At 36.5% G+C, this 13,341-nt stretch overlaps 1 protein-coding gene across 2 annotated transcripts; it reads right to left on the bottom strand.

Annotated features, from left to right (window-relative positions):
- Window positions 1–292: 292 nt before the first annotated feature.
- LOC106166490 (allene oxide synthase-lipoxygenase protein) lies at window positions 293–8,920 on the bottom strand. 2 transcript variants are annotated; one of them, XM_013545066.3, is made up of 15 exons: window positions 8,311–8,920; window positions 7,505–7,549; window positions 6,466–6,603; window positions 6,175–6,275; window positions 5,638–5,770; window positions 5,335–5,430; window positions 4,954–5,050; window positions 4,397–4,514; window positions 3,991–4,083; window positions 3,509–3,569; window positions 3,178–3,283; window positions 2,798–2,889; window positions 2,316–2,489; window positions 1,447–1,610; window positions 293–828 (listed from the first exon to the last, which is right to left on the bottom strand). In XM_013545066.3, the coding sequence occupies exons 1-15, from the start codon at window positions 8,803–8,805 to the stop codon at window positions 714–716; spliced, it is 2,028 nt and encodes a 675-aa protein (XP_013400520.2). In that variant the 5' UTR covers window positions 8,806–8,920; the 3' UTR covers window positions 293–713. The 2 variants fall into 2 exon arrangements, with proteins under 2 accessions (XP_013400520.2, XP_086859995.1); XM_087003869.1 differs by lacking the exon at window positions 7,505–7,549.
- Between the last annotated feature and the right edge of the window lie 4,421 nt (window positions 8,921–13,341).

Below are 13,341 nucleotides of genomic sequence, written 5' to 3'. Positions count from 1 at the left end.
GACGATGAAAATTTTTTTTCATGGTTCCAGGAGAGTGAAACGTTGACACAAACTTGTTCATGTAGGACCCTAAAATAATCAAACATAGTTTGTTATCTGTGCACTAAATATTTTTATGAGCCTGTGACCTCAATTGCCACTCTTCCCGGTATATTGGTTTTTGGTGAAAAGTCATTCAAGTCTGAGTGATAAAATAAAATGATAAGTATCTTACACAAAATGCAATTTGATATATGTGGTGAATGTCACGAATAGATTGAAATTAAAAAAAGAATAAAAAAATCTTTAGGTTAAAGACATGCATTTTCTATTTTTCTCGATTTGAATTTTTGCAATAGATTTTTTTCAGTCGGATGATGGTCCTAAAGGGTGTAGAGCAAGACGGAAGCATCTCCCGGAGGGTGGAATGGAAAAAATGCCATCTACTGTTTTACATTTGCTTGTTAAGCGTGGCAATTTTTTATCCTTGTGCAAAATTCTGGATCCACCGGTAATTGTGTATTAAGTTAAATAGTCATTATGAAAAATTATATACGGCAGTATAGTAATCACCACAGAAATAATGTTCGAAAAGACCTAGTATCAATACAATATGCATTCTTTAAGCAAGAAACCATTAATGGATGGAAAACTTAAAGACATGCCATCTGAGTATGTCTATTATGTAACAATGCGGCCATAATTCAGTGAAGTATCCATTTTACATCACAGGGTCATATGCTGATAGAGTTTGGAATAAACGTAGGGTCCAGGTAGAGATAAGACGGGAAGCGGCTCTTGTTTTTTTCTGCGATTTGTTTGCCCAGCTCCGCCAGTTCTAGCCTAAATCTGAAATTACAAATAGAGAGGGGTACACAGTGGACACGTATGAAACAGGATGGATTGTTATCTCTTGGGCCATTTTTACATCAAACAGTATACTTGAAAAGGGTTAATGACATACGATCGTGGTTATGGATGTGATTATATTGTACGAATGGGCACATAAAAATGTGCACCAAAAGTGTTTAAAGGTACATACGAACCGAGCATCGGTGGAGCGTGGATTCCCAGTAACACATGCAAACCACTTCTACTAGATTCTTATATGACTCAAATAAATTCGACATGCCAAGGGATAAACTGAATAGATCAGCCATAAAAGACCTTTAGACTGCTCCTTTCTTTAAATTTTTGGTTGTAAATTTAACCTACTTTCGTGACCTACTTTCCTGCCCCATTGACATACAGCTTAGAATGCCAGCAGAAGAATCCGTTCAAACATCATTTTCGGGTAAAATTAAACAATGCCTTTTGGTAATTCTCTTAGTTATACTACTTGAAACTATATGCTGGCATTTGGTTGTTTTTTGTGACAAAAAATTGACTTTGTATGCATCTTTAAATCTATAGGATTATAATACAATTCATTTTTCTATGTTCGTCACCGAAAACATTGTCACTTACGTATCAGCGGCTTCGACGGAGACAGGATCGAACAAATATTGGACTTCAAAATCCCCCAAACTGTTTGTGCCCTTTTCAGAAAGAAGTTTTGTGATCACCATAATTTCCAAGGTTTGGGACTTGTCTGGCAGGGCTTTCATGATATCTGACTCAGACACCGGATTCTGTTAAGAAAAACATCGATTATTACCTCAACTCAGAATAAGGTTGCGATAGAGTAATAATAAAGAACACTGAACGGTCTTTGAAAAAAGAATTTTTAGATTGTAATTTACAGCTATGCTTTTGTATTTGATTCGCATAAACACAAGTTACTGCAGAATTTTAAACTAGCGAGTCTGTGAATTGGTATGTGTTTGTTGGCTTTTTAAAATCACTTTAGGCCTACTTAATTAAAATTACAAAAAAATATTGATTGCCAAGTATATAAGGAGAAATAACACATTCTTTGGATTCTATGTCTCATTTCAAAACAACTTTTACGAACTTTTATGCGTCAGGAAAAAATACGAGTATATTAACCCAGCTTTACCCGTTTGAATTGTTGAAAAATTGAATTAAAGATTTGTTTGATAGATTTATCCTGACCGACAGAAGCTAAATGTAAACTTTTCTCTCTGATATCGTACAAAAAAGTCGCACAGCATTTCTGGTGATCTGTATTTGAAAATCGAAGAATATCAGTACAGTAGTCAATATTTTTGCATAGGACTTAATATACTCGTTTTTGGATTTCCATCTCGTCGAGGAAGGTTTGAAATCTGTTGTAATTTTAATTCCTGATCATGACATGCTCACACTCAGAGCATACACATTCCAAAAACTAAAATTATGTATTTTCGCCGAAATATAAATTCACCCAGGCTTACCTTGTCCGTCGGCGGCATGCCATTCAAGTAGGCCGGGTAGTTTGGCGGGAAACCGTACGACGCGAACTGTCCAAAGTTCACGGACGCATGCACCACACTGGAGATAAAAATGACAGAGGTGCAGGTCACGATCAGTTCTTCATTGCTGCTGAACACCCCGTCACCAGGTATTCCCTAAAAATAATGTCCAAAAATCAATTAATACTGACCATTCGAATTTCATTATGAAGTCCATTATCTCGTTATGAAGAATATTTATCGTCCTTTAAATTGTTTTAAACAAATGACACCTTATGCCGTGGATAAAAAATCGGGCGGACTCACTCAAACACACACACACACACACACACACACACACACACACTAGTCGGAATGTAATTCTTCCGAGTCGGTATTCAAGGGAAGCAGAGGTTTGAGAATCTGCATGAAAAAAGTCTTCGTGTACAAAGTTTAAGGTGTTAAAGAGCACCCTTGTGACGCACCTTCACCCCCATTCCTCCCTTCTCTTGTTCCAGTTCCAACTCTTGTCTCCAGTCTTTAAGCTCGTAGTCATCAGCAATTTTCTGTGGCGTATCTATAAATAAAAACACGGAGAAAACATTTTGCAACAGCTGGTTATCCTACAATATCCTTTTAGCTGGTCATTTTAAAATATTTTTATTGTATTATGGTCCCCATAGATTCGGGAGTGACTGCCTTTCCCCCGTTCCCCCACCCCCTCAAAATAAATTAGAAAAATTAGAAAGAATTAGAGGAAAAATAAAAGAATTAGAAAAAGATTAACATGTTCTCGTCAGTTGTTTTATATAGATGCTCTGGAAAGAACAGTGTATGGCATAATTGCATATGTTTTGAGACCTACCATAATGATGGTTAATTATAGTGCTGACGTATTTCTTGATAATCCAATACAAAGGCAGGGCATCCTCGCGGTAGTAATAGTTTGGAAGGACTTCTTCATCCAACAGCTGTGCAACAAAAAGGAAAAGAAACATGATGGTTAGATAACTATCAATGAAATATATCGAAAGTGAATTCATTGTAAAGATGCGACCCGTGCGTGCGTGCACCATTATCTACATGTGTTTGTTGAGTGTGTGCGTGGAGAGGGGGGTATGCATATGCGTGTAACTGGTCAAAGGTCAATATATTAGGAAGCTATGAAGCAAATATATAAGACATTTTTTATTTACCCCACGTTCCTTCAGAAAGTTCGGTAGTGTTCCATTGACATCCAATCTCCAGTTGGCAAACCTGTGAAATACAATATTTCATTTCAGAATACCGTGAAAATCATAATATGAGAGTTAATCCTTAAAATTAATAAAATTGATTCCCCTGGGTATTTCAGCACATATACATGATCACGGCATACCATATCCAAAACAGTAGACAAAATAGTGAGCTTTTTTTTCCAGCTTTTTTCCTATTTCGGGACAGATCAATTTCCTTCACTGGGAGCTCGAAAAAGAACTTATTGATCGTAATTTTTCAACGGTTTTTGATAAGACACTTTGGTTATAAAGGGAAAGTTGTTGAAAATTTCCAGTTTTTTTATTTATTATTAATTCTACACATTTATATGTGTTCCAACCCACATTATGGGTATAGAACATGGAGTTCTTGTTTTTGTTTTCGACTGCAGTTGAAACATAGTTGAAACTGATAGACTTACTCTTTCCAAATTAGCTGAAGCATGCCATCCCGTCCGCAGCTCATGGTTTTATCTACCCAGCCGCCTGGTTCGACCAGAAAATTAACCGCCAACCTAAATAAGGTATTATATGTATGTTATAAATACTGTAATCTGTGGATTATAAAACCCTACTCTGTATTTACCTAGTTCATGTTTATTCGAAATACACCAACAATTAAATGTACTTTTATGTTTTTCTACCATGATTCTGAAGTAAAAACATTCAAATCAAATTATAAAAATTAACTAGCTTTTGGTCTCAACTGCATAAATAAAAATGATGTTATTCTATTACTTCTTGAAGCAAAACGCTGAGAAGTCTCGTCTCATTTTTTTTTGTGTGGTCATTTTTTATATTTACACCTTGTATTTTCGAAAATCTCACTTGTTAATTGCCATGACGTCCAGAAAGTGAGGTCCAAGCAGTCTGAAGACGGGATGCGAGGTGGACAGGTTTCTGTGGCTTGCAAGTGCAAAACCCTCGATCAAAAGATGCGTGAATCCTAACAGTATAATAATAATAATAATAATAATAATAATAATAATAATGATAATTATAATGATAATTATAATAATGAAAAAGTGAGAGATGGACAGCAAAATTATTTGGTGATTTAGGAAATATGGCAAATGTTTGTTTACGTGTCTGTGTGTTTTCGATTGTTTCGTATGTATATAGAATTGCACCTAAGCATTTACTAGTACTTAGGTCTACCCCCATGCAGATAAATCTGGTGGTTGTTTCCTTTCCTTTTTCTTAAAAAAGGTGAGTCAATATGTTACTTAAAGTAGACAAATATAGGCTGAGTGAAGCCAGCAGACTTTGACTAGATTTCGATCATCTTTTAACACCACATGTACCTCTCTATTACTAGAGTACTGCGTTTAGACCAATTTTCGGGCTTATATTAATATAATTCGTTTGCAAAACGGGTAACTTACCAAGATGAGAGACGGATTGGTGGTAGGTGGCGTCAGCATTGTTATACCACATCTTTGCGAAGAGCCAGGTCTCGGGGTGGTCGCTAGGCAAAAACACCTGCGAAAAGAAAAATCACCCATGCAACATTCAGACGACACATCTGTGTCAATTGCTAAAGAGAGAAGCGTGAGAAACACATATAATATGCATCCATGCATGCAAACTTACATATTGTCTTTACTATTAAATGGCTTTGAATTCTCTTTCGACATTGAAATTACATGTTTTAAGGGAACTAGCTTGTTCGTCGATGGTTGATCTGCCAATTTAAGATGGTATAAAAGGAGAGAGAGAGAGAGAGAGAGAGAGAGAGAGAGAGAGACTGTGGTGGAAGTACTAACCGGGTTATTTGGACCCTTCTCTTGGTACAGCTGAATCGCTACTGGCACCAAACGTCCATTTCCTTTTTGAAAGAACAACGCCAAAGGTGAACATACCTGGGAATAGTTAAAGGGAAAACATAAATGTCATCATTTATTAGTATATGCATTTATATCACAGTTACGTAAAAGACGGATACAATGTGCATATATGCGAATTCTCGTGTTGGTTCAGGTGCTTCCCTAATATTCCGTTTATATAGCCCATCACCCTCATTAACACCAAATAGCAGCAATGTTCATTAGTGTAGACGTTACATATACCTCAGCTTCCGGTGTGTGCGGTATGTCTTCCAGAATTTTTAGATCTACTATGAAAAGTCTCTTGGACTCCATTGCCTGTGTTAGACTGTAGCCCTCGAGGAATGGCTCCACCATTTCTTCTGTCACCCCAAACCTAGTTATATATGAAAACCCGTGGGTCCATATTACAGCCAAATCAACCGATTATTTATCTTAAATATGCTTGATAAACGATTATTTGGGTCGATTGTTCTTGTTAAAACTTGATTACTGCATGGGTGTCTACATCAAACTAACTGCTCAAACGACGAAAACCAGAAATCATAATAAATAGCTCACGCAAATAGGCCTATATGAGATATGGAAAAGTGAACACTTTAAAAAACCTAAATATAAAATAAAAATCGCCCATAATACGTTAATTCTTTACCCAATGAAGTTTTAAAATCATAGAAGGCATTACTTCTTATACGCCTGCTCCTAACGCCTCTGGCTAAGTTTATCGAAAGGATGTTTTTATATAACAAGCCACGTCTATGAAAATCCTCTCTGTCTCACCTCTCTGGGATATTGGTACACAATGATATAAGTAAAGGGTTCACTCCGGCCAAACGTTGGGCACCAAACCATTCGTCATCTTGCCAGTACTTCATTTCTTCCTGAAATAATTATCAACAATGCTAGGTCACGACATTCAGTTTACGATAACTAATCAAATCTGTTCTGTGCGTTCTACTAGAGTGAATTAAGTACAACAGGGTACGTGTAATGAGCTTTTTTGAAACCAGATTAAAATCCAAGGATTCTAATAAATAAATAAATAAATAAATAAGCCAAAAAGGTACTTACGTCAGGTTTTCCTATCGCAAACGGTCCTGAATACAGCTGTTTCAGATCTTCGTAATTCTCCCACTTGTCAAAAAGTGTTGCGATCTTGGTCAACCCAGACTCGACTTTAATTTTTGCGCCTCGCGACACTAGGTCCCACTGAAAAGAAAAATACAGCCTAGCTTAAAAGGCGGGTGAAGTGAAGACATGTCTTAAAATGGGTCATAAATTATTTAAAAACTAAATATGTTCAAAGTGAATGACACGCGTCGCTAATAATATGGTTGTTCGTTATCGATTTTTTTGTGCAAAATCTTGAAGTGCAATTTTATGGAAGCTGACAGGTGTCATGTAAAAAAATATTACGTCATAATTACGACAAAATAATTTTTTAACATGACACCCGTCGAATATATTCCTTAATGTATAATCGTAATATAAAAAAGGGGGGGGCTAGATCTGATGAAATCTAGACGAAACCGTCAAAAGTAGTAAAAAATATGTAAGGTAACATAAATATCATGAATATTTTTAGTATGATACTTAAATTAATGAAGAACGTGTGTATTTTCGAAGTAAATTTTTCGATTTTCAAACCCCTACACTATTGCCAATCCTGATAGGTTCTGGATTAGTTGGAGAAGTCATGACCTAGTTTCAGTTCACGCAATTTAAAGTGATTACATCAAAAATGAAAAATAATACAACATCAAAAAAGTCAGTGGGCTTCCCTCAAGTTAATTTCAACTTTTTACATGTACATATAGACAACAATCCTGAACCGAATGAAAATCAACAGGGTTTATCCTTTTAACCAATAACCAATGTCAACAAGATACTTCAGACAACGACAGACATCCCACAGTCACACACTGACAAACTAGAGACCATAGGGCATTTTTGTTGTTATTTCCTTTAAAGCAATTTTGATGATTACATAAATATAGTGAACTACGTTTTGAATGTTTCTGCATATACAATACATCTATGATAAATGTTTAACTTAGCAAAAGCATGGTATATTTTTTTTACAAACAATCGAATAGATTAGCGAATTTACCATGTAAGAACGAGAAAATTCCTCTTCCGCTGGCAAATCCTTTACCTAAATAAAAGATTGGAAAAGTGACAATCTGAAGAAAATGTTATTAGGCAATTTGATTTATATACGGCAACTTGGATGGCATTTTTTAGCGTGGTAGTTAAAATTAGTATAGGAAATATTTCGGGGCGAGAAATACATTAAAAAATATGAACGTGAGATAATAAGGAGAAAAATATTCTATATGGACTGAAATAACGGAAATAATTTATATTCAAGTTAAATCTTAATTTACCTTTTACGTTGTAACGGACGACTGTATTACAAGTATTTGCGTCATTTTGCAGTAACAATTAAAAAAAAAACTTTTGATTAATTTGAATTGTATTTGAAACTGCAATGTGTGTGGAGTACAGGAATAGGTAATGATAAGAGAAGGAGCATTTTTACGAAAAGTATAATTTAAGGTCGGTCGTTACATACAGGTCCATGGTCTACATTTGCAAAATTTGTGAAAAAATTTTGGTGAAGAGATATACAAGAACAATAAACCCACGTGCTCAAAATGATTTGCAATAGAATAAATCATCAACTTTAAAAGACGAATCGCATATTCATATATTTACCTTCAAGTAGCAGTCTTTTAACTTAGTTTCATTCAAGCAAATAACATTTTATTATCATCATAATGTTCTTAACATTCTATGTATAACTTCAACCCACTGGGTAGCAATCTTAATAAATTATTATTATTATTATTATTATTATTATTATTATTATTATTATTATTATCTCTTTGGTAATGTAATTGTATATGACGTTACCTGTACCGGAGAACCTATATTTTCTTGGTTGAATGCATACGCCTTCTTTTTCTCTTCCAATTCCTCTTTCCTCTGATCTATATTCTTGTCACATTGTGGCAGCATGCAATCATATATTTCAAACGTGTAATGACGCTTGGGTCTAATCCAGCGGTGGATTGGAAATGCATACGTTTCGGGTGGATTCACTCGATGATCTTTAACTCGTATCAAGTCCACAAACCAATCGGGCGCGACTCCCTTTGCGTCCATTGTGAACTGGATTTGTTGAATTTTACCAAGAGCGGGGTTAACCGCGAAATTAAATTTATTCACTGAGCCTCTTTCTAAGTCATTTCTTGGGATGTGATCGAGCTTTGTAGGTGCTGATTTGTTCCCCTGATCATCCTGTAGTACTACAGTGACATTAGCGTCGGTCCCGGCACCTTTGATATCTCCTGTGTGAACATAAAAGGTATGGGTAGAGACGACACTGCCTTGCTGACAGTTCCCCATTGTGGTTCAAAGCGTCGAGTGTCCTCTGTGTGACTGAGATACACAGACTTTTATGGAACTTCAATCACTTTGAGTGAGCTCGGAAAAAATCAGTCCCACCTGAGCCTAAGTTCTCAGCTGGTTGCCAAGAACTCGGAACTGTTTACACTATAATCATCAGGGTCGCCTGGAAACTGTCAACTTGATACATGTGTCGTCACAGTTCATTTTTGTAGCATTATTATTGGTCTGTCCTAGATGCGTAGGTTGGGTCTCCTTTGTAAATCTTGTTCAATCTTTTTACTCTGCCAGCGGGATCAATTACTGTATTAACAATACAACAAGCAAATTTCAAAGGTGCTGGAAACCACAATATAATAAAAAGGCCATTGTTTGAAACTTGAAAAACACACGCACACGCACACACACACACACACACACACACACAAACGGGTTTTTAAATTTACTTAAAAATTAAAACATATAAAAACGAAAACAATTAATGAATTCATTCATTAATCACTATACTGTATATATTTATTTTATGTGCTATTGTCAGGAGACCATGCCAGTGAGGTCAAAATGGTTTCTTAACCATGATGTTTTGTGTTTAAACGAAGCATATTATCTAATCGACTGTGTTTTTCTGTGTTGACTTGAAATGGAAGGAACAAACAAGTGGTCCATATAGATGCATATTTAACTCCATTATTTTGACTGAAAAGACCAACACCGTAGTTGTGGTATATCTTTGTTGTAAAGCAAATGACTAACACTTTTATTAATTACAGATAACAATTAAAACGGAATCAAAAGAGTAAAAGGATAGGGAGTGATTGAGTGCAAGTTAAATTTCTTTAAGAGTCATCAAGTGTAGAGATTGTTTTCGAAGTAAGAAAGGATGGAACATTTCAAATTCACATATAGTTTGATTTGATTGGTTAATTTTTCAATAGATTTGCACGTGTAAAACGCATGCAAACTCGAGATGGACAAGGTCCAAGCATGAGTAATTCGAATAATATTTTAAATATTTTAAATTGAAAACAAGTCTATTAGAAATTACCTAATAAGGAAATATTGAAAGGCAGTTTGCAATATGAGAATGGAAAATTCTTTGGAAAATAGAATATAAATACTTGTGAAATTGGTGAAAAAGAGAGTCGGTGAATAAACATTTGTTAAAATACTTCATGGTATATTACCACTTCTTGGGATAAATGCTCTGATTTTACTGTCAAATCGACTTCATAGGATAAAATGCGACTTCATCTCCACATAAGATATTGCCTGCGACTTCATGGGACAAAGGTGAAAAAGTATCTGTTGTTGACCCAACGTTATGAGAGAGAACGTTTTTGAAATATAATGTTTATGTACTGTAAATATTATCCAAAATAGGTAAACTGTACGTTTTAATTTACTTGTATGACTGAAAAGGGTTTCTTTAGTGGTACCTGTATTGGATGCACAGGATACACAGGCGTATGTAGGTGAGGATCCAGTATTTCTAAAAATCAGTACATTATGGGAGATTATGGTCAGCGTTGAAGAAAAGGGGGTCCAGACCCCCTGGGCCCTCCCTTCCCAGATCCGCTTGATACATAAAACTACTGGCTCAGGTAAACCAGGATATGAACACAATTTACGCGTATAGGTAACTGGATTATAAGATAGATAAATAAACAAATAGGAATCAATTATTAAGATAAATAAGTAGATCATAGTGTTGAAAAAGAAGCAGAGAAGGTACATGTATATAATTGTGCATTACAATCGTCTTGATCAAGTCGCGTCCAACTCAGAAAAGACTCATTTTTCCATGAGGAAAGACACGCGCAGGTGTAATGCTTTACGTCTGTCCCTTGATTTTTGAAAGGCTCTGTTCTGGTCCTACACCTGTGAATGTCCATCATGGCGTGATCGAACGTGTTCCCGAAATGTGCCCTTGGCTGGCTCTCATTTGACCCGAAAGTATTATCTGCGGCACATACAGTCTGCATTTGGAAACCTGTTAATAAGGTGTTCGAAGGGAGGGGGGTGTTAGGCCTACTTGTTGTTTAGCAGCCTAATTAACGTAGTTGATCAGCGAGATCAACAGGCTTGTAGATTGATATTTATTCAGAATAAATTGATGAATTGAAAAAGTTAAGTTGCTAGGTAACCTTGTGTCTCAAGTATATTGCTTATGATTGCTTATTTCTTTTGTGCTTACACCTCACCCCAGCACTTGTAATTGATACCCTGTTACTTGGTTTTAATGTGAAAGATAACAGCGTAAATAAACAACAGCACACTACAGCCTGGGGAGTCATTCCTTAAGATAGTTGTAAAGCCGCATTTTGCAACCAAAAAATACGTGAAAACGCAATCTGCGACTGTAACGCATTTAGCAACCAATTTCTTTAAAGTAACTGGAACAATTTGAAATAATTTAGAGATAGAAAATCGGGATGGGAACGGGTTGCCTCGACACAATAGGCTAAATTTGGTGCCTGCCCCAGGGTGGATGATTTATATTTAATACATACCACAATTTCTGTCTTCTCCCCCAAGCACACAACAATCAGTTTTTTATTGGATTCCTTGACCTACGTTCAAGCACTCAGCTGTCTAGTGCTGTGTGCTGCCCTTTTCTTTTTCAAATTACTTAAGGGTCCATTCACAATCATAATGACAGTTGAAGAGCTGCATTTTGCAACTGAACGCATTTTGCAACTGCAATGCATTTTGCAACCAAGATTTTTTGTAAGTCCTTGAACCGGTTTGAAGTACGCGGTGTTCTTGTCCCATAGGGTGGTTGATTGTAATCTTAACATCGTAATTTCTGCTATCTACCCGTAGATCTTTAGTAGTGTGACTTTGCAGTCCTTTGGGGGTGGGGGGGTATATTTTTATATCGTTTTTACTGTTATCCTCTATCCATTAAAGTGAGGAACATGAGACGTTGGGAATATTTAAACTTGCCATTAGGGATGTGCACGTGTCCTTCGGATTTTTGGTAACTATGGGTACGCGTTGCCGTCCCTAGCGGTGGTTGATTATTATCTTTAAATTGTATATATTTTCTGCTTTATACACATAGGTCTTTAGGTTGAGAAAACTAAAATGTCGGGGTGTGCATAGGCACATCGGTTTTTTTTTGTGACTTGGGGTGTGACTGTCCCTGGGGACATGGCTGACTAATATATTATCGTAATTTATTTCATCTCCTCCTAGACCATTCGAATTAGGAACATGAGTCTTTGGTGCATGAGTGGGCTACAGGGGAATTTTAGTGTGACTTAGGGTGTGGCCGTCCCTAGGGGGTGGGGTGATTAGTAGTTTGTCAGACAATAAAGCTGATTCCATAGATGGCAGTTTAAAAGTCAGATTCCTTGCAGAGTTGGACGGACCCAGTTAGTACGATGTGTGAATCTGAAGGCGGTCTTTGAGTTAGGAAGGAAGACTGAAGGGGAAATGCAGAGAAAGCAGCAGACAGTACTTAGAGCAATAATAACTCTTCCTTTGAGATTCAAAAATCCGCAAGAAATACATTGTAAACAACGCATGGAAATATATTCTATTGCATTTTACCACTAAAACGGCCGTAATTGTAGTAAAACTAAAATCTGTGCTTGTCAGCAGGGCTTTCGATGACTTTCTTCCCGGTCGTCAAGGCATTCGTTGTCAATGACGTTTGTGTGTCATGCGGATTCTCGCGTTCATTCGAGACCAAAATAACATATGGCGCCAAACGCTAGTGCAGTCGCAGACTAAGTTGCGAGTTTTTGTACAGTGCGTCGGATAACGAACAGCTCGGAATGGCACACATTGTGGATATAAATGCATTTTTAACAAAAAGACGAATATATCTCATGAATCTTATATTATTGTTATATAGTGTTGTTGTTTTCTGCTTTTCCCGCGGTTTTAAGTAGGTCACCAGTGACTATGCAATGTCAGAGAGAGCTCCGTCAGTTAAAATCTCTTAAGAGATTTTAACAAAAAACCGTACGTTTAGGAAAAAAACCCTGGATTAACTTTGAATGCAGGAATGGGGTCGTTGACCATTGGTAAGTGCGGGAATATTGCCGTTTTTTTCAGGAAAATCCAATTTTTGGCCAAAACGAAGAGTTATTATTACTTTAATAACACACCTTCGGTAGTATTCTTGAATATAGACAGGTCAAGTTAATTAAAACCCATTCAAGACCCATACTCTCAGGGTCCAAGTCCCATTGTTCTTTAACATAAAACACACATGTTAATTACTGCTCTTGGGTAATAAACATTTTTGTTTTGTGTTAAGACACAGCAGCAGTTAAACGCTAGGATTCCTGAGTGTGTGGGGCCTTGAATAAGTTTTTAATTGGATTCCCCAAGAGTTTGTGCAACTTCTTGGATTCCATGCCCTATATTTATGCATATGTCTGGAAGTCCATTTAGTTCTCTGTGTGGACTGAGAAACATGGACTTTTATGGAACTTCAATCACTTTGAGTGAGCTCGGAAAAAAATCAGTCTCATCTTAGCATCACTTGTCAGGTGGTTTTTAAGGACTCAGAACTGTTTACAC

The sequence above is a fragment of the Lingula anatina genome, chromosome 2 (genome assembly GCF_051362555.1).
Source record: "Lingula anatina isolate TDL-2025a chromosome 2, LinAna3.0, whole genome shotgun sequence".
Lineage (NCBI taxonomy): Eukaryota > Metazoa > Brachiopoda > Lingulata > Lingulida > Lingulidae > Lingula > Lingula anatina.
Note: the sequence above shows the minus strand (reverse complement) of the source record. Positions and strands in the feature narration are given on the sequence as shown.